This window comes from Haemaphysalis longicornis, unplaced genomic scaffold (assembly GCF_048455015.1).
Source record: "Haemaphysalis longicornis isolate Haplotype H1 unplaced genomic scaffold, Haemaphysalis longicornis Haplotype H1 scaffold_10, whole genome shotgun sequence".
In the NCBI taxonomy this organism is placed as follows: Eukaryota; Metazoa; Arthropoda; class Arachnida; order Ixodida; family Ixodidae; genus Haemaphysalis; species Haemaphysalis longicornis.
Genome location: NW_027526204.1, coordinates 133,170,207 through 133,192,324, shown reverse-complemented (window position 1 = coordinate 133,192,324; position 22,118 = coordinate 133,170,207). Strand labels below are relative to the sequence as shown.

Sequence of the window (22,118 nt, the reverse complement as noted above, 5' to 3'; positions counted from 1 at the left end):
AATTACAAACTTTTCATTTCTGCGCGCCAAGAGTCCTCTGCAATGTTTTAGCGAGAATATGCAGCAGCACCATGACCTCCTGAATACCCGGAGCTTATGACAGCACGCAGCGATTACAAGACACGGGGTTCGACGAACCAAAGCGACGCGTAGGAATCACCTTTGTCGGTCGCAATAGTCTTGATATTACTTAGACAATGACCGTGTGGTGAGCGACAAGAGTTTCGTGCGAACGATCGTTCGCGGCTGGCCATAATAGCACCGCCGTTTGAAGTTGAAGGCATACGCGCACTCGCACGTCGGAGACGAAACGCCCAGCGGCCTCAACACGGTGCTCTAATGAAATGCAGCGAAGAAGCTTGTCGCGAGCGCACTCATCACTCTCGGAAATCGAGGCGGCAGAACTGATGCAGGGCGCCCGTGGTCACCGTCGCAACGTACTACGCGAAGATTAGGCAGTCGCACACACTCAGCGTCCCGATCACACGCTGCACACCACCGTGAGTGTTCTCCAGAAGTTCTTCAAGAGTGCCTTCACACACAAACCTATGCGCCGCTGCAACGGCAGACAAAAATCACGGCGAGAAGATCGCAGCAAGGTAACCGTACAACAGGTGCCATTTTTTAAAACTATGACGTCACGTCGGGCAAAAAAAAAAAAAGTCGCTTTCTTTGTTTTTTGATGTCTAGTTGGCGCATGCGCAGTAGGGCTCGTCCACCGTTCCTGAACGTCAGGTCCAGTTCGGGGGGAATCGGCTCGTAAGCCCCGGGTCCCCGGGTTGCAGCATAGAGTTTCATATTAGTATGAAACTCTATGGGTTGCAGCCATGGTTGCAGCAGACGCAGCCTTTCGCCTTTGTTCGTGCAACAGTGACCTTCATCCCCCTCCTCCTAATTCTTGTTCTTCTTCTTGTTATTATTATTATATTATTATTATTATTTTATCAATTACATATCTGTGCCAAATATATTTTTATTTCAATAAAAATGTCTATTATTACACTTTTTACATTACGCAAGACAGTTTTCTGCTGAACGCTGGTGCACTTCTTTGTTCCGTGTTTACGCTCTTGCGCGGTTCTTTTGTGTGGTCGACTTGATGGACGGCGTGAACACATGTGATTCGATTATTTCTGAGTGTTCTAACTTCGGTGGCCGCTTGTGTCGTCATTTTTTAGACCAAATTCGACAAGGTGACGGGAAGGCACAGTGGAAGTTGCGCCGGTTGTGCCATATCTACGACGTCGATATGGTCTCAAGGAAGTAAACAACGGCGTCCTTGGGGGTTTACTCGCTAGGCCATTGCGATAGCTCCGAGGCAGCCATGGTAGCCATAGAGTCCGACAGCCAACGTACCCCTGCTGCAGGGACTGTAAACGGTTGCGTTACAGATCAGCGAACTCAAAACTCTGAAAATTGGAACAATTGCTGCTTCAGTCACCGCATCGGTGAAGTACGAAAATTCTTGGCATCCAAAGGTGTCGGTCTCGACGATGCCTGCACCGACGCCGCTGGGCGCACTTGTTGGCTGTGCCGGAACACGACCCCGTGGAACAGACTCCTGGCTCCGCTGAGCCTCGAACTCGCCATGTCGGGACCCGGAGAGCTTGCTCTTCGCTCCATCAACGTCGACAACAAAGACCTCGAGGACGATAACGCCCGTTACGACGGCGTATTCGTCTTCTCGTGGCTACCCAAGCAGCATCGGTGCGTGCAGACGATATGTCTGCAACATAACTTCATTTCTCAGATTCCAGCGTACTCGCTGAAGCTGGCCCTGGGCTCGAGCGCCAACCTGCGCCACCTCAAGCTCCAGGGTGGGTCAAAGCTGTTCAAGGCGGACCGGAAGGTCTCCGAAGGACTGGAGTCCTTAGCGACGCTCGCGAGCTGCGAGTTCCTCAAGCTCGACGTTACCCCCGTGCTCGCGTCGAGCATCGCTGCCCTCCTGCGCCGCAACAAGGGTCACCTGGTCAAGGTCGGCTTCGAAGACAACGAACTGTCGCAGCGCAGCACGGCAACACTCCTGTCCGCTCTCATCGGCTGCAAGGCGCTGACCGAGCTCTCGTTCGACAGAAACGTCCTGAACCGTCGCAACGTGAAGGCGATGGGGCGGGTGGTGCGGGCGGCCCGGTTGCTGAAGAAGCTCTCCCTTCGCTGGAGCAGAGGCTGGAGACTCGGCGATTATTGCGGCCCCATCGCGGCAGCCCTGAAGGACCACACGTCGCTCGAGGAGCTGAGGTTGACAGTGTACCAGACGCCCCTGGTCCCAGTCTTCGAGGCCCTGGAAACCAATACAACGCTGAGGCACCTGGACCTGTTTAGATGCTTCATGCTGGCCCCAAACATCACCGGACTGGCCAATCTCCTCCGTCGCAACAAGGCGCTTCGCGGGGTGGAGTTGCGGCGATGCCATGTGTACAACGCAGAAGCCGCGGAACTGGCCAACGCGATTGTGGAGAACAGCACCCTCGAGACGCTGGACATGTCTGGGAACGAGGTCGGCATCCAGGGTGTTGCGGCATTCTGTGCTGCACTGGAAAAAAACAAGACGCTGAAGACCGTCTTCTTGGGAATGAGCAAAGCCACAGAAGGAGAAAGGTACGCTTTTGAAATTTACTTTGCATTAGGCGAGTTACGCCACTTGCTAGTCCAGTATTCATCCTTTAGTGGTCGTTACTTCGTTCTGCTTCTGTGTGGCTGGTCTCGATGCCTCTTCCTTCTCTTTGCCCCTCTAGCGGACGCTATCGCATGTCGATTTGCTCTGTGAGGCTGCTGTCCTTTATGTTAACCGCTTAGTCACAGTAACATGCTCTCTTCTAATGGGCTACTTGTAGGAGAGTTTTAGGTCATTTTTAATGCTTCAGAGCCGCCAATTTCATTTCTAGAAGGATATTGTGTTCGTCAAAATGTACAAATATTGTAAGCCCGTCTGACCACGCTGCCAGTGTTTCGAACCATATAGTACTTCATCACATGTACATTATCATCAGTACTAACTGCTATCACTCCTGTAATCATCATCCCTTGTACATAATCATCACCACCGTTTGGGGCTGTTGCTTCACCCGAGCGCCTGAATAAATGGTCATCATAACTGTTCTCTCCCAATATGTTTGATTTCAATGGTAGGAACTTGGTGGCGTGGCAGCAGTGGCATCACATTACTCCAGCGCATACGCTGCAAGTTATCATACCATCCTCACTTTCTGGCTGCCAAAGCTCCCCCGAGGCAGTTCCAGACAGTTGGAGAAGTTTTTCATGCCTCTCATGCCATTACATTCAGGTGCTGCTCACCTCGTACTCCACTTGACAAACAAAGTAAGAAGCTGATTACCTAATCCCTGTACCACTCGCATCTGTTCGCTGAAATTTCCATGAGCACTGCATTAAAGCTGTTTTATAGTGTGTACAGTCGGCAAAATGCTTGCCGAGCGGACTGCTCCCGACTGCATGGGCGACATCTGCTGATAGCACCTGTTTTTAGACCAGCGGCAGGTGAGTATGTGCCGCTCGATCAATGCTGTTGCCATCTCTCTTCTCTCTCCACCCTATGCCTTGGTTTCGGCGCATACTTTCACATTAAAGGGCTCATGTCGACAAAATGTCACACGACTGAAGTGTGCAATATACTACATTGTACCCACACATTATTTGACACCTCGAGCGGAGGCCCTAGTCGGGAATCACGCTTTTAGCCTGTGCTCCCCTGTGCTTGTCAGCAGCAAACGATGCTCTATATAATCCCTGAGAAATTAATCAATTTAAGTTAAAATTTTGATTCTCCCACCAAATCGTGTATTCCAATTTCCGTGGCATCTGCAATGACGTAACAAGGACAGGTCTTCAAGCGAATGTTAGTACGCTTTTTTAGCCTGCAACGGACTGCTCAACTTCTTTTTTGCCATCAGTCCTCCTAAATGGTGCCACCATACCGTGCACGATTGTTGGCCGCCTTTGCTTTGTTTCTGACCGTATTTGCACCTGGCTTGGTTTTGCTGCAGTTGATAGTAATCGTTTCATGAAACAATGGGTATGCTCGACAAATAGGGTAACGTATGACATGTTGCTTACTCCGATCGGCCAGTGTTGTGTGTGAGAACCCCAAAGTACCGGACTGCTGTGCAGCTATAACAAGCATAGTGCACGCTGTACCAACTGCAGTACGCACTGGTACTTCTATGTTTACTTATATGTTAGGAAAACGCAATTTAGGCAAGGAATATAAGTGTGCAGAACAAGCTATTTTTGCTTAAATGTAATGAACATTCATTTTATAGCAGTAAGAATGGTGGGGTAACCAACGGAAGTTACGAATGTTTATGTGTACTACTTCTGTAACTTCCATTGTTTACCCCACCATTCTTACTGCTATAAAATGAATATTCATTACATTTAAGCAAAAATAGCTTGCTCTGCACGCTTATAATCCCTGCCTAACTTGCGTTTGCTTTTGCCAGCCTCAGCCAATCACACAGCTGTGCACATTACGTGGGAAACGAGCTAGTGAGTCGCATGGCCGTTCTCTTTTTTCCTAATTATGTAGCTTATTTGAGTGAAGTTTGCGTTAAAAGTGGTGTCCGTATGATTTTAACGAGGCAGTGTTTTGTAGGAACTAAGCTTTTTTTGTCAGCATGGCCTCTTTAAGAAGCGCTGTCTGCAGAGCTGGGACGTTAAACAAAAGATGAGATAGCCCGGTTCAATATGCACTGTACAAATTTTTCGCGTGCATTATTTTTGGTGCACATCCAATCATTGCCTCGTCGTCCTGCCAATGCGTTGCATGTCTATCGCGTGCAACGGTGCTGGACTTTCTGTGCAGGGCTTGGCTGCTTACTTCCGTTTAGCTAAAGCCATAGAGCTCTCTGCATTGTACTAGCTGTCATTAACTCATACTTATTAACGCGGGAACATGAGGATTGTTGTTGCGGTTTTCGACTAAATGAAACAAAGCAAAACTCTTGTATTGCAGTTGCATCTTCAAACTCTCTTGTATATTTCCCTGAACATGTAGCGGAAATTTTGAAAAAATTCAAGAAGTGTGGTATACATAACTGGACCAAATAAAAAAGACGAAGTTGCAGGATGACCTAAGCTGTGTCTTACGGTGTGAGAATGTGCGAGTGTAACTTCTCGTTGAGTTATAAAAGGACGTATGCGGGCGGGTGGGTTGACGTCACTACCAGTAGTAATGAATTGACCATGCACCTGTGACGAATGCTGTCAGCCATAGCCTCCTTATACAGGAGGCTGTGTCAGCAGCCAGTGCGGACGTCCGGGCAGCACATACATGGGTTCACTCCCAGTGGGAATTTCGATGTGAGGTTTCTGGCTACACTCGACCAATGGGAATGTTATTGACAGGTTATGTCAACGGGCTCTCGTTTGTAAAAGGAATAAGGCGGAACTCGGAAAATAGCAGCCAAGCCCTACGCCAAAATTCAACTGGTGCACATGATACACACACATCAAAATGGCAAGACAATGACACCGTGATTGTTTACTCACCGAAGGTAATTGCACAAGAAAAATTTGTGCAGCACGTGCTGCGACAGGTAATCAGATCTTTCGATTCCCTGGGCCCGACACCGCTAACAGTGTTTCTCGTGGTGAAGCAAGGTGCTGAAGCCGGTGTGAATGGCAAAGCGAGAAAAGAGATGGCAATTGAGTTGAATGGGCTGTGCATGCTCACATGCTGCCCGTCTTAAACCGGGCGCTGTACCTAAAGCACCTAAATGCACAACAAGCGACATCAGCATAACACCAGACGTGGTACTGCGAGCTGCAGTGCCGTCAGCAACACTTTGGTTAAAGGAACACTGAAGTGATTTGTAAACATTGTGGGATTACTTGAGCAAATTGGAGTCTGCAGTCCCGAGACCATGTTTAGATCACTCTGGGTGCATTTATGCGACTTTGTTTAGCAGAAAAATCGATTCAAGAGTGCTGCCCTCCTCTACGTTCTCCTTGCCGATTTCCTATGACATTTTCTGTGATGCTTACTCTTGCAGCCTTGGCTTGGCATGGGTAGTCACAATTTGTTTGCTGCATTAAAACCAAGCCACGACAACATTTGTGCCCATAAGAATGTGCCTTTAGTTTGTTAGCTTGTGTTCTATGGCAGGTTTAGTAAAGTCGATAAAGTTAAAGTAGGTCCACACAAGCGCACAAAGGGTGCAGGCCCTTTGGCGGCCGTGTCTGGGCTGAGCCGTGTTGTCAGCGTGACCGAGTGGATGATGGCAAGACCGACGAGTGGAAGAAAAAGCGAACGATGAAAGAAAGCAAAGGAGGAGAGTGTCGTGAAATCAGGAAGGGAGGGCGGTTTGCTGTGGTGGTGCGAGCCAGCGCTCTCCGAAAAAGTGCGTTGGGGGAGGGGAGGGGCAGTATGCTGTGCCCTCACGAGGCGCGCGACGGGCGTACGACTATGATGTGCATTCGCTTAATAAATACCCTTGCCACACGGGCACTTTCGATCGTGATCGAGCCTGATCCCACTTGGATCCTGGTTGCCCAAGCGCGATTGAGGGTTTCAAGCATGATTGGATGAAAGCAGTGTTACTCTCGTCCCCGCTGGGTAATGGCACAGAAGGTCACAACTTTAAGTAAGGCCACAGGTTGTATCAAATAACTTGACTCAAAGAAACGGGCGATAGCATTATAAGTTACGTATACCTACGACCGCGCAAAGTTACCAGGTGCCAGCCGCAAAGTACATTTGTGGCGCCATCTGGCGTACATGAGTGCAACCGGTGCAACTTCTCAATTGGGATTTAAACGTGCCGTGTAGCTGCGGCGATGCGTCGAGCGAGCTCGAAAAGTCAATCGCACTTGACTGAAATCCGGATTGAAGTTGCCCGTATGACGGGTATAAGACGCAGTTCGCGGTCCCTTCCTGAGACACACTTCGCGCCGCTGACGCAGAGGCTCATCATCGATGCCGTCGAGAGAACCCACGAGTGAGTGCTGCCTCAGCGCACTTCTGCTGTGCCCAAATATCACATTAGGGAGGATCGTAATCGCCAGACGTAGTGAGCAGGTTCGAATCCCTGTTGCATACCTGCCAGGTTTCCCGATTTGTCCGGGAGACTTCCGAGTTATGACTGTTTTGTACGATTGTACGGTCAAAACGTAAATGTCCTGAAAACGCACCCGTGTTTGGCCAAATCTTTCTCTTCGTCTGGACTCGTTGCGCTGAAGCTATTCGCCCCGAGCGCGAACACAGTCGGCCCCTGGCGGCGGCGGGACGAACCGCTCCTAGTGTGGATGGCTCTCTCGCGTCGTCTGCTTTTTCACGTTGCGTGCGGCGCAAGACGCGTGCTGCACACGACAAAACAACCAATATGTGTGCTCTTTTTGCAGTAAATAATGACATAGTTACCTCTGCTTGCGCATTTCCTCTAGAAACGCAACAATCAGCGGGCGTTGCGGGTTAATGCGCTGGTTTAATTCCACGAAACATCTTCGCCCTGGTCACCGCTTGAGTGTGCAACGTGTTATAAACATTGCTTCCACACATTGCACTTTTCTTATTGTTGAGTGCAGTCGTCTGCCGTTTCGGGAACGTCGAAGGGTGCTTTTTGAAGGTGGCGTGGTGATTATTTAAAGGATAAAAGTTTAGTACGCGAAACGGGTAAGAAGCGACAAGACCTGTGCATACGCGTGCAAATTCCACACCCTTGTAAAATTGCGCTGTGTCCTTATAGAAAGAAGAAACAAACGAAAACATTTACACTGCACACGACCCGTGCGCTATCGCCCATACATTACCGGACACGTATTTTACACCCGCAAGCGCCTGTGTGATCGAATTCTCCGTACCTTTTCTAAAATAAATACCATTTTTGGACAGTCGTTTATACTGAAGAGGAGGAATAAACATTTATTCAACTGTATCGAGTTGCTAATTTTACGTATTATTTAAAATACGTTTCTATGGATGCGCAAGAGTATTTAGGGGGGATTTTTCGGTAAAATTATGCAGTTGTGAGTCTGCGTCTGTCATGTGGCATTTCAAATGCCTAATATGGTCACGTCTTAACCTCTTAAGGTGACCTAAGTTTAACGAAAGAGGAGAAAACGCGTAATTTTAATGCACGTTGTTGCCCACATGTGAGGGGTGTGTGCCATGACTCACTGGTTTTTTTAAATTTTTTCCCACAATGCTTGCTTTCAATACAATTTTGAAAAAGGCGAGCCACAATTCCTGGACAATCCCGGACCAAAGGGGGTTAATCAGTTTTGAAAATACGTACTGCTTTTTCACCGCTACAGAACACGACGCCTAGTGTAGTTTCGATTGTAAGTAATACTGATAACCATAGTTTGGCTTTTCGCGTTACATGCGTTCTTTTCTCGCTGCTCTTGCAACGTTGGCAGGACCACCCCCCCCCCCCCCCCTTTCCCGAAAAAAAAACTAAATGCACAGAATTTCATTTTTTAACCAATCAAGAATTAAATGCCAAGACAAAGGCGACATTCAGTTTACAAAACAAAGTAGTTACCGGGAACCCGTTGCGCTTATTCGCAACTAGAAATAAAAAGGAAATGTTTTACTACATCTGCAACAGCGCAACTTCATTTATTGCCATCTTTAGGGTTCGTAAGCGACCTTATACGCAAGAATGCAAACACATCTCGCTGTTGCAGGCACTTGTTAGATTTTAAAAGGAACGGAAATGGTCAACAGAGCATCCGTAACAGAAAATTTGGGCTAACTGTGAGGCCCCAGAACCTTGGTTTGCACACCGTAAACCTGCTTGTCACTTTGCGAAAACCTAGCTAAACATGAGATGTTGATTGTAGTGCGTGCGTTGACAATTCAATTCGCACATTCACTTGCGACGAAAGCCGTAAATAAGTGGTCCGAAACCGTTATTCATCAAACCTTCCTTCAGAGTCGTTAAACTTTGATTTAAAAGACCCGTTAGAGTGGTTACATTTATATCTCTGCGCTGAACAAAATTCAGTAATGTGATGTTTTTGAACACACAAAAAATATCGTAAGCTCTTAGAAAGAATTTCGGGGCAGGTAGGTGGTGTTACCTTGTCAGGGCATCTCACAAATGCAAGAATGCGTCATGCTACCAGTGAAAGCGATTGAGTTTGCCGTTGTAAACTGAATTTCAGAGATCGAGGCTTCATGATTTGTTTCTGTTGATGCTTTTAATAAGGGTTCAAAGCCATAGTCTGTAAAGATCGAGCTTGCTACGAGCCACGGCGTACAAGTTCATTGTCACTATTACGGCCATTCTGAGATTTCCGACGGGTAGTCGCTTTTTTGGCATAGTAATGAAGACTTACTGCCGCTTCCATGCTATGCATTGAACGTTGAGGAACCGAACTACAGCATACCACTCTTGTTTGCGCCTTTCGTGCGCACATACGGCGGGGAAAAGGCACGAAGCGCGCCCACAGTGTGCATTCTTACGGGCCGCTCAGCGGAGCATCCACACTAGCAGCGCGACGCTGTCGCCACCTACATGTCGAGCTCGCGGCGAATAGTATACCTAACAATCCAATCCAATCTTACACCACTTGACATCGTTATCATTGAAGAGCTTAAAAAGCGTAGTTGGCAATGCGTACAGGTTGAACCGGTCGGAACCACTGCATTGATTGATGCGAGAAGCTGTTGGGCATGGAAGAAAAATCGCACCCAGTTTGGAGCATCTATGTCTGACAATCCCCGGTCAAGTTCTTTTGGCGAAGCGTCACAAGGGCAATCATTAGAGAGTTTTAGCAGTCCGTCCGTTCCGTCGTGTGCTGAGTTACCGGGCTGACCGGGACCCGTCTGGGCACTTGTGCATTCGTCGCGGTAGGGGGATTAGTTCCGCCTGCCTGCCTTCGCCATGTATGCGCCTCCTCGCCCTTCCACGCGCGCAGGTGCAGACGGGTCCCGGTCAACCCGGTAACAACGTAAGCAGCGGAACGGACGGACTGCTAAAATTCTCTATTGTTACGCTCGAGAGCATTGGCAGAATGTTCGGACAACGGCGACATCATTTTAGTAGTTTGAACGAAATAGTTCGGTTCCTGCTTCATTGTAGCAAAAATAAATAAGCATGTGTAATGTTACATTCTGTTGCTACCAATCCCCCCTTCAGATCTCCCTAATGCCGTCCCGGCAAACCTGGCAGGTATGCTGTTGGGATTTTTCTTTTTCTTTTTTTTTTCCTTGTGTTAATTTTCTTTCTTTAGGTAATGTTCTCAATACTGCATTGGCCATTTTGCATTGCAACCTTCATTGCTCTGAGAGCAAGTTGGCCGACTGTGTGCAGACTGATGCTGATGCGCAGGCGAGGTCTCGAATGCTGCGGAATGCATTGTATTGGCATAAACACCGACAGCTTGCAGGCACGTTGCTGAATCAGCCGACTGTCTACCTGGTGCCAGGCAATCTTTGGGGAAGTGAGGGCGAAGTAGCTGAGCTTCTCCGATGATGCGGAGGGCGTTCAGCCACTGCATTAGCCTCAGCTAGTGAACGTTAATTACCATTCTAAGCGTAGCTGGCAAGATTATCTGATTCATTGAACGGGCGACAACATTGTGGAAGTGTGGTATGCCGATTCCTGAGATATTCAAATGGCCTGGCCAACCAGCAGTAATGTTGAGTTCCGAGCATGCTGCTCGGAACCTAAATCGAAACTAGTTTTAACTCCAATCTTAAAGGGGCACTGACACAAAATTTTGAAGGCGAGATAACTTCGGAGGTAGATTGGTGGGAACACATATACATCATCTTCAAACTATCAGCGGCGAATACAGCCTAGAACATACTTAAAATCAATCTTGAAGTGTGCGAAACGCAATCGAGCAGCCAGCAGAGGACCATGCGCAATCGACATCCCGAGGATATCGTGTAAATAAACAACATCCATACACGTCACGAGTTTGTGTTTGCCGCTTCCGCACTGCCGACGTTTTTCGCCGGCTCACCCGGCTCGGCGCTCCAATCGGAGGGCCGGAGGGCGGAGCTTCTGCTCTCGAGAACGAACGACCCGATCGTTGGCGGCGGAGGCGCCGTGATTTCGTCAGCTCACGGGGCAGCTGGCCGCTACCAAAGTTCTACAGCGATTCCAGGCACTCTGTTTCTATTACTTTTGATTTACATTGGACGCGAAAACGCGCCGGAGGCACGAAAAGCCCACTGAGCTAGCCGCGCGGTCGCTGTGCAGGCGGCGGCGGCCACGGCCGCGAAGTGGCCAAGGCCGGCGCAGGTAGCTCGCGTGATAGCTTGTTACTGCTGCACGAAATTGTCCCCAAGTCCCGACCATGGTGGCTTACATGAGAAAGGAGTTAATGATGCGATGGCGGGTTGCATTAAAAATTGTCATCTGCACCGCTTACGAGAACGGCACTCGAATATCCGCCGCAGTGCTAAGCCAAACACAGGCGGACCTGTAGGCAGACCGGCCGGCTGCTCCCAGCGTGCGTTTTGCCACCCACCGTCTCGAGCGTCGCGCGTCGTTCTTTAGCCGCGGTAGCATTTGCACTCGCAGCGCCTGTGTCACATCCACGATCGCTTTTTAATTAAGCGCCTCACGAGATCAGTACGCGGGGGCATTCGCAGAAACTGTCGTCTATGCGGATTCAACAGTGCTACGGCGGCTCTGCTCTGTGATATCCCTCCGACGGTCACGTGGTCAGCTTTGTTCACACAAAATCCACAAAATCCATCGTTTCGCGGCACTCGCTGAAACCGAAACTGCGACTGGCCGCATTTAAAATGCCTCTAATTAAACAACCGTCGCACGCTGAAGCAAATGAGGTTTCTACGGGTTATAAATAGGTCACTAGCTATTTATCGCAACAAAAAAAACAAGATGCAAAATTTTTGTGTCAGTGCCCCTTTAAGACATCGTTCAACGACAGTGTGGGACGAATATAAATAATCTGCTGTAGTTGTTTCAAATGCCGCAAATGTCACATGGCATTTTCCTTTCGGGCTGTAAAAATTAAATACTGCTTTATAGACTGGATAAATGATGAAAAGTGTTCATTTAAGCCAGTCTACTCGATGCAAACAAAACAGAAGTGTGACAGATTCACTTCAATGTCCCTTTTTAAATGAGGTAAAAATGAAGTGTTATGGTAGGTAGAATTTCTAAGAAATATTGTGCAATGCTGCACATGTGCTGTTTGCTGTAGCCCCTACTGCTTTGACCAGTGCGCTGGCATGAAGTAACCTCTACTAAAAAATCTTGGCCTCCATTTATTTCTCCTTGCAACCCGCCGCAGTGGCTCAGTGGCTATGGCGTTGTGCTGCTGAGGCCAAGGACGCGGGTTCGATTCCCGGCCGCGGCGGCCACTTTTCTGATGGAGGCGAAAAGCAAGAACACTTGTGTATTCGAGATTTCGGTGCGCATTAAAGATTACAGGCGATGAGGCGCGAGCGCAAGGAGCAAAATAGGCATTTGCCTAAAATCCAGCCTCTAGTAATCACAAACCATTATAAATTGCCACAAGGAAATATAATGATTGATCGTGGCCCGTGGGGTTTAATTCGCCGACGCCAAACAGGCGATGAGGCGCGCTCATCGCCTGTTTGGCGTCGGCGAATTAAACCCCACGGGCCACGATCAATCATTATATTTCCTTGTGGCAATTTGTAATGGTTTGTGATTACTAGAGGCTGGATTTTAGGCAAATGCCTATTTTGCTCCTTGCGCTCCTATCACTCCAAATTGATATAGTATGAGCATGAATTAGAGGTTGAGAAGAACTTTTATGATGTTTCTATATCCGCTCTTTCCAGCCCCTACAGGTGGCGCTTCGGAAAACGGCAATAGTGGACGACAGGCGGGTAAAGCTGGCTCAAAAATGTGTCTAAACGTGAATTCCGCCATGATGCCACGCTGTAGTTGCCAGATCAGTAGTTGAAGATATGGCTAACAATTTTTCTTAAAAATGAGGCACAAATTTAGGGCCCTAAGCTAAAATTAGGCAACTTTTATGGCAATAACTGAGTTTCTTTACGATTTTGTATGTTTTTTATTAGTTTTATTGAAGTATTCATGCTTGACGAACAAAAATAAATGAAATTATAAGCAAAAAGATGTCGGGATGAGGCGCCAAATTCAGTTTCGGTATATTGTGAGGAGCGTCAGTCGTGTGGTGCTAATTTACAAAGGTTCACTCCAACACGCCTTACTGTCTGCTGTGTCACTTCGTTGCTTGCGAAGACAAGCTTGCGAAGACTGCCGACGATACGGAATAAAGCCGCCGCCGCCTATCTTCAAGGACACCTTCTCTACATGTCCGTAGTGGCTGCTGCCGATTTGAACTCGCCGTCAGCCGGTCATATCATGTTACGCGAAACATGTCTGGGCAGATCGGCTCCTTTTAATCGTATATGATTCGTAAATTAGAAACAAACAAATGTACGAACCATTTTACCATGCCTATATAGCGTATAACTAGGCTCTTGTTTACGGGTGCTGTTATACTTTCACTGAACGGTGTTTTACTTGAGTCAGAGATAAAACAACCGCCAACTAATAATAATAATGGTAACTTTATTTGCACGATAAGGTGGTTTTCTAGAGGAGGACAAGGCGAAGCCGAAAGGTAATCCCGAATGTAGGTGCAGAAATCTCCTGTGTGCGTGTGTGCGATTGGTGCATGCTCCTTCGATCGCTGAAACACGCAATCTGAAATTTTCGAGAATATATTTGATGCTTTGCACGACACATTTCTTAAACCCGGTGGATCAGCGACGTTATTTTATTACGTCTACTTTCACCTCTACTCTCATATGGCCAATGTATATACCTGCACAGAGGAGGTGGGGGAGGAGTAAACTTCGTTCATGTGAGATGGGCACCCGTGTGGTGGGGCGTTAAGAAAAATTATTCTGTCCTCCCCTGGGTGCCTTCGCCAATGAACGGAAACGGTCACTTCTGTTCCCGCCCAATTATCAGGACCACCCCGCCTGCAGGCGGTTTTGCCTGAAATGCCTGCGGGTTCGGCCGGAAATCTGTCTGTCAACAGAAACCGCCTAGGAAGCATGTTGAGGTAACACACATATGCGCTTTCTTGGGTCACGATGGGACCGTCATGTATTTTGTGCAAGGCGAAGTCGACGAAGGATATACGTCTCCCTTGAAAAGTAAATTAATTTGAGTGCACCTATAAATTGTTATTGCTGCTCATTAGTTCAATCATAGTGGTTAATTTTGAAACAGCTGCCAAACATAACTATAGCAGGTGAATCAGACTGCCTAGCATGAGACTATCAATCGCTAATATAGAGTATTCAGACACTTAATGTGCATTGCATATGGCAGTCATTAAGAAAGCCGACAATAAATTGAACTCTCAATTTTATTATTTGCTACAGTTACATTTGCACGTATCGGTTCAGCCAGGGCCATCTGGAGACGTTCTTCAGCTGTATACACTAGATAAAAGGAAGGAATGCGATATGCGATACGCGATAGAACTAAGGAATTCGATATGTGTAGCACAGCCTTGTCATTTATGCCAACATCAAACCGGTGGCCGCAAAGGTGCCACACCAGACCTTGTAGAATTTCCACGCTTCCATTCCAGCGTGCTCCCAGCAACAACGATGATGACGAAGTTGCATTACCGAAGCTGGGTTCCAGTAATGCTGTAGCTGATTATGAAAGTTCTGGCTAATGCTCATTCAGATTGTGGTCATCAGCATTCTTATTTTCATCAAAAATAATGGGCCATCGCAATGCCATCAGTCCGTGTATCAGAAGCAAAAAGAAACACAGAAAAAGCAAGAGGGTCATATGTAAAAGCAATTCTCATCCAACTAATTTTATTTCACCACGAGTAATACCACCAGACCTCTAGGGAAGTTTGTGATGGTAAGAGCAAGGCTAAGATGACCGAATTTGCGACTTCAAAGAAAGGAAGAAACTGTAGAAGAAAGCTAGGGAGGTTAACCAAGGAAAGAAGGAGAAGAACTGTCCAGCTGGCTGTGCTACATGTGGAAATGGGAACAGGAAACTTGAAAGGAAAGGAAAGGACTGGCATAAAATAAAGAATAAAAAATTCGGTAGAAAAAAAAAACATGGCATGGAAATGGCCAGTACAAAGACAGCACCATGGGCGAAAAAAAGATAGGCATAAAAGAAGCAGGCAAAATGACAAAATGGGCAAACGAAGGATGCTGCATGCTGGTAACACCCCTACACCACCTGTGACTGTTTTTCTCTCTTAATCACTGCAATCTGCTTCTTCAAGGCAAGAACTGATTTGGCTACTTCAGCTCCATCTTGTCTAAAACCACTGAAATATGTCTGATTTTCTGTGTACATAATGTAAATAGGGTACATAATTTCTAATTTTTTTACATTTCTCCTGAAGTGTCTGCTCCTTCGTGGAAGCTTTCGTGACTAACTGCCTCGTAGAATTGCATTTGCTTTGTTCATTTTTTGCTCTTTTATGCTGCCTCTGTGTTTATTTCGTTCTTCTCCTCTTCTCCATTGCTTAGGTTTTTTATCATGAAATTGTTTTTTCTTCAAAAAGGTTTTTTGGCTTTTAACCCTGTCTAATTGGCTTTAAACCTGCCATAGCTTTGCTGGAAATAGTTAGTTCCTCGCACAATTTTCCTGTTTCTTTATTCTGGGAGAGGGGGCATGAAATTTTAAAAGGTAAAGAGCCCTGCAGCGACTAATGAACACTTGCACTACTTTCTTTGTAGTTGGAAGTACTGAAAGATATAGTTCCACAAACCCAGAATGGAAATGCGCGTTCTACATGATATCTTCTAGTTTCTGGTTTGCTTTTGTCGAGATTCTATTTAAGCTGCTATTAGATAGAATTATTGCGACCTAATGTAACCTGACAAGATTAATCATGTACCTTGTGTGACGTCCCCAAGCATACAATCAATGACAAATCTTCTAAGTGTACCTAGAAAAACGGAACATCTCTTGAGAGAGTTTCTTGATGCACATAACTTAGTAATATTAGGCTTGGGTATTTCACGGTTATTGAATCTAAGCTAATGAAAGGGCCACTACCTAAAAGCATTTCAACTGGAGAAAAAAGTTGACACACGTGCTGCAGGGGCCTCGTAGACAGGCACAGGAACAGGCACAGAAAGCATGTTTGTTTAGCATAAAGTGCAGTCACAAATACGATTTTCATTTACATGCATTTCTTGGAAGCGTTGTCCAGTTTGAACTTCCATTCGCTAGAACAGCAAGTAGTTGTAAAGAGCGCCTCAATAGATTGCGAAAACAATCAGCTGACGCATACAGGGGGGGGGGGGGAGAGGAGGAGAGGAGGCGTGTGAAACATGTTAAAATAGCGCTGTACAGACGGGACAACAAAGAAAAGACTACACAGCTAGGACTAGCGCTGCATATCAACTGAACTCTTTTAGCACACACGAAATGATATATGCAGAAACAGCGCATGCGCGAATACAGGGGAAGGCACCAGGAAAGAAATCGGGAAAAAAGCAATCAGGGGGAAGTGATTTCTTTTTGAAGGAAGCAGGAAAATAAATGGACTGGGGATATTATTAAGCTCTCATGGGAGCTCACCTGCATTTAACACAGTCCGGAAGCGGGAATAGTTGGGGAAATAGGATAGGAGAAAGAAAAGTAAATATTAGAAAGGTGAGGAAAGAGTAAAGAAGAGTAGTTCCACTGTGGTCGATTCCGTCGCACACAACACACCACGAACACTGTTGGCTGGCGTAATGCTGCGTCCGGGAGACGAGAAACCTCGAAGGGAACAGTGAAGCGCGGAGGCGAGCATGGTGCGACGAAGAGCGAAGTCTGCGGCGGTCCCGACCGCTTTGGAGACGGGTACTGGGAAGGGGGGGGGGGAGCGGGAGCTGGCACTTGATCGCCCACACCAGCAGAGCGAAAACCGGGCGATGTCCAACGGCCCGCGCTTGCAACGGGCCGCCGAAATGAAGCCCCTCCGAAGCACAGGAGCACGAAAAAACACGACCGCTCAACTTCGAAGCGACGACCGAACTCCCCTAACGCACCCGCAAAAGCTACCTCTCCGAGAGTACGAAGTACCCGCTAATCTACGCGCTACCCTTCTCAGTTGCGGAGAATGCAAAACTGCACCTAACGCGGCAGCATGGCACAAAAGTTCGCTACCTACCACAGGAAAAACTTCACATAACGTTTCTGCACAGCAAAGTTTTCACGGCGCACTGACAGCAACGGTGGCTGCCATGATGGAATGCGTTGGTTACTAGGTGAATACCGACTACTGCCGCCAACTCTAGTAGGCAAAAAGGCAGCGGGCAACGCTGTGAGGGTGGCATCATGTCAGCGCCCGGGTGTAGCACGGTTTCAATGCACGGGCTGGCCGGGCAGCTTTTCCTCTAGAGTCAGTAGTATTAACTCTATGGTGGACGAGAAGGTGATCGGGCCCCGTAGCAGGTAGCGCGGCAGCATCAGTAGCGGCCTGAAAGCCCATAGTTCCGCTTGAAACAACTACTTTTGTAAAACATAAAGAAAGGTATACGGTGCTGATTGCGAGACAACATTCAGTTCGTTTCAGGGTGTCTGCTGCAGTGTAAAAAGCGCTCCGGGCGAGGCAAGCCGCTGTGCGTGGCAAAGGCTGCACGGAAGCCGTTTGAGAACAATCCCGCCTCATTAAGCAAACAACCTGCTACAGAAGGGACAATGCTAAGTTTTGGAACATCATTTCAGTGTACGTCATCGCAATGTATGTTTTACTTTAGGCGTGTTCATTTCCCTGCGTACATACTAAGCAGGAGCCCATATGCACCATGCGCAGACGATATCTGCGTATTGCGGTATTTTGCTTGGGTGTAGCAAAACCTACTTGTGACTCTGGGCAGTAAAACCGCGAAGACTAGCCTCCCATTACGTCGTATCAAGTGGTATACAAACGAATGTGTTAGCATTATATGAAAAAAGTATTATACGCCTACGTATACACTGGCGTGTGATATTGAAGCGTTTATGAAAATACAGGCAGTACTTTACACGTGCACTTTTTGCTTGTGATAACTAATATAAGAGAAATCTCCTGGCTGAAATTACGCTATGTTGATTTGACTGCCGGTAAGATTTTTAAGTGCATCGATCTTATTACCAAGGAAAAACAGGGGCTAACAAATGCATTCAAGAGCTCGCATTTGAACTACCAGACCCAGCTACAGTATTGTCATTGCTAAAACATCTTTCTTCGACATAATTATTTATATCTTCAGTGATTAATCGATAAACTCATCTCCACATTTGCTCCTCGCCTTCGCGTGGAGAAAGTTTGCGTTTGTTTCTTTATTGAAAATAAAAACAAGCGGATTGGACAGCCTCTGCTGCTTACATGTTTGAAAGCAGTCGAATTAAGCCAATTTAGCAACACATAAGCATAGGTCGGTTGACACATTATGCGGCAGTGAATGTAAACAGTATCCGAAAAAGACGATCACAAGTTTATACAAAAAGCCTACAAAATCGGCGCCCTCACAGCAAATAACTATTAAATGTGGCAGCCATAATTCAGTGAAGAATAATTCAGGCACCACGTACGCATGGGTGGGTCCGAAAGACTTCCGTTTTTCTCCGCAGCAGACACCGATGAGTCCCAAAACTCTTGCACTTACCTTCAGCTTCTATAGCTTCAAGAGAGATCAGGGAATATGAACCAGCCTATATTTTCTGATTATTTATACAGCATTGTAGATTACTATACTTGCGATTACTATTTTTCTTTCACTTCTGCGAGGCCGAACGGATGCCGCCGGCCGCCTCCGCCGTAGGGGCAGGTCCGCCGATCACCGTCTCCCGGCTTCGGACAAATTCCGCGCGGCGTCACTAGCGTCGCTGGAAAGAGCAATAATGCGTATTTTGGTGTTTGTGCCTAAATATCTATAAATGCCTCTAAATGTCCATTTTCAAAATCGGTGTCGATATGAACACTATTAACCTTCTAATTTCACTTATGAGGGCTGTTTGAGACCATTATTCTCGTTACCGGGCATTATTAACTGTTCAGAACTCAATGGCGTTTAACCCAGCCCCTTGTTCAACAAACTCCTCGAAAACAACAGCTTGCAGTAGTGGAATGTGAAAGTAATTCCCAGTGACAAAAAAAGGATCACAATTATGAATCCGAAAATCTGGAGATGGTGTTTTTTTTGTTGTTGTTGTTCCCGTAATTTTTCACGGTGATTCCAAATTAGCATTCGCGTTCTGTACACACAGATTTCTTCAGACGTGTGCAGTCGCATCCTCGTTTCTAGAAGCATGCTAAAATCCAAGTGCATTTTCAACGCAACGGTTGAGCAGGTAGCATGCCTTCGTTAGCAGATCATTCCTGTATTGAAGAACTTAGCGGCGAGTTACCACCGAGGAGCCGGATTTCTGTACGTCCTAAAGTTTGCACAGCCGGTGGGCTTTAAAGGAGCACTGACGCGAAATTTCAGAGCTTATATAGCTATGTTAACTGGCTTCCTTTGTGTATGGAGATACACAACCCATATCCTTTGTGTATGGAGATACACATCCCAGCCAGTCTCAACAGCAACCGTTCAGCGTAACATATTTTAAATTCATCTTAATGTTTACGCACACGAGAAAGCTCAGAACGATACCATTTCACAATCGGCATGACGACCACCTGCTTCTCCTGGTCCTAAACTGCCGACGACGGGAGGGGCTCCCGTGAGTGTGGCCAACGCGCGGGCGCGCTGCTCGGGCGTGTTTTTCACGTCACGGTTTTGGGACTGGAGTCGCGCTTCCCGGGCGCGGGGACATGGTCGGTGGTGGCGGGAATCAAGGCCGGACTGGGTGTGCGCACGAGCTCATGCGCGTCCAGACCGGAAGCAGTGCGACGACAACGGTGACGTCACGAGCGCCCTCCTGTCGTCAGCTGCCCGTAATTATTGGAGTGAACAAGGCGCATGCACAATCACTGTTGCTGCCAGTGACGATGCAAACTTGTGGAATGCAGTACAGCCTCCCTGCTTCAGCCGCACCCCATCGCCGACTCGCACGCAAAAAAAAAAAAAAACAGACGCTTCGCCGCCTAATCGGCCTAAACGTCGGCTCCACACTTTCCAAATATCTTACCGTCTGGTAGAAGAATTCTTCTAAACTTCAATATAAAATTGAACAGGAAGAACAATTACTTTCACGATTAATAATTAATACACTAATCAACATTAGTTAAAGCTTTTGTATTTAAAAAAAAAGTACTTTGAGTCAAGTCAAGATGAAGGCTGGGTCAAGCCAAGTTCGAAAATCATGCATCCTGCAGGCCGCCTACTGGGGGGTTGAAGCTCGCACAGACACGAGCGCCAGTATCCCCTATAGCGTATAATATAGTATGAAACTCTATGCATAAACAATAACATTCCTCATTTTCCTGTCGTAGATAGGTGCAGGTCGGACACATCTTCATTTGAGATTATTTGTATTTTTGTAAAAATTTATATCATGCCTATATTTACTATGTTGGAGGCGTAAAAAGTTATTTTGTTTGCCGAATTTCGGTGCCTAATACGCGCTTTTTTATTGCTTAAGGATCTGGCCTCTAGTGATTACCACTGACGCTTATTCCTCTGTTGTGCATGCTCATGTATTTGTGTCACATCATGCAGGAGGGGCCTGGCTGACCTATTGAACCGATCCGAGTGCTACGGCCGCGTTGTAGTGCCCTGGGCCAACCCGGACCTGCCACCACTCACTATGGCGCTGTCGCTCGCGCCGCAGTCGCCGTCGGTACTCAGACTTAGAATCCTCAGAGAGCTTTCTACCGCACTCGTGTGCGAGCTCTTTTACGCCCTTGGAAGCAACACCACGGTCAAAAGACTCGAGGTTGTAGGGTTGTACCACAAATATGACGAGGCGGACGCCCTGTGTCAAGCCCTAACCACCAACCAGTCCATCAAAACTCTGGAGGTGGACGTAAACGGTTGTCAGGAATCCTTCGTCTCCAGCATTTCCAAAGCCCTCATCCGCAACGCAGTGGTCACTGAGCTCATCATCTACTCCCGGGACATCGAGCTGTGCTCTTCCCAGTACCTTGCCGGCATGCTGACCCAGAACAAAACCCTAACGACGATCGTCCTACACTGTGGCTGCCTGAGAATCGGGCCACTGAATGTGCTGTCGCAGGGCATGGCACAGAACAGGGTGGTCACCTCGTTCGCAACCGTCGAGGCCCCCCTGCCCAGAAACCGCGCCGCCTTCCGTCTCAATCAGGCCGTCAGGCGCAACACTACCCTCCTCAACATGGCGGCGCAGTTTGTGCTGCAGGCCGACGTGACCAAGCACTGCGCCCAGGCTTTCGAGACGCTCCGCTGGACTTCTTCCCTGGTGTCGCAGGTGGCCAAGGTGTCCGGCCAGTCCGAACAGGAGGCTGCGGCGGCCGTGGATTTGGCCGATGGGTTCATTCGCTCTCGCTTCCTGTTTGTGACCGGGGTGGTGAAGGACGCCGTCAGGTGCTTCCCCGGGACTGGAACGCAGGCGGATGCGCTAAACGATGACTGCTGGCAGGCCATCGCCGAGTACCTCAAGGTCTCCGATGTGCGCGACGGCTGACTGTTTGAACAATGTGGGCGAAGCCCTTCTTGCCTAGCCTAGCTAGTGCTTTCAGAGTGCTTCAGATTATAACTACAATGTATATAAAGATCTGGACAGTGTTCACTATAAGGATGTCGAATAAATTTATCAGTGAGCCATGATGAGTGTGTGAATTCCATAGCAGTGCTGTGAGTGCGTATGTACCACTTCATTTTCCTGCAAATGTACCTTTGTCCGCTTGCGTGTTTTCTTCAAAAGTAGGCAGTTATGTGGACGCATGGGGCTGGCAACCTGGTGATGTTGCGGAGGTGCTGTAGCAGCCAGAAACACGTATGCCGGACAGCATCTTGTGCGGCTTGCAGGAATCCTAGAGAGATAACTGAACGTGCACATTGTGCCTGTAGCATGAGATCAGCTTTTGTGAACAGCAGCTTTAGCTTTTCCTAGACCAGTTTCTAGGCCACCATGATAGCATAGGAGCTGTGGCAGTCACCATTTTGCGGAAAAGCCGTATACTTCTCTACCCTCACAACGGTTTCATCTCCATGGGCAAAAACTATCAAGAAAAAAAAAAAGAACTTGGGCGAAAATTCGTATGCTTACCAGGCAGACAGC

The 22,118-nt window shown here is 47.5% G+C and overlaps 1 protein-coding gene across 1 annotated transcript; it reads left to right on the top strand.

The window, feature by feature from the left end:
* The first annotated feature begins 1,079 nt into the window (after positions 1 to 1,079).
* On the top strand, positions 1,080 to 21,631 carry LOC144157966 (uncharacterized). The gene is made up of 2 exons (XM_077688671.1): positions 1,080 to 2,598; positions 20,579 to 21,631. Exons 1-2 carry the CDS (start codon positions 1,325 to 1,327, stop codon positions 21,519 to 21,521), a joined length of 2,217 nt encoding a protein of 738 aa, XP_077544797.1. The 5' UTR covers positions 1,080 to 1,324; the 3' UTR covers positions 21,522 to 21,631.
* The last annotated feature ends 487 nt before the right edge of the window (positions 21,632 to 22,118 follow it).

Coding starts and splice junctions, on each gene's coding strand:
- LOC144157966 (XM_077688671.1), top strand. CDS start 1,325: ATGGTAGCCATAGAGTCCGACAGCCAACGTACCCCTGCTGCAGGGACT. Junction 2,599..20,578: donor AAAGCCACAGAAGGAGAAAG/GTACGCTTTTGA, acceptor CACATCATGCAG/GAGGGGCCTGGCTGACCTAT.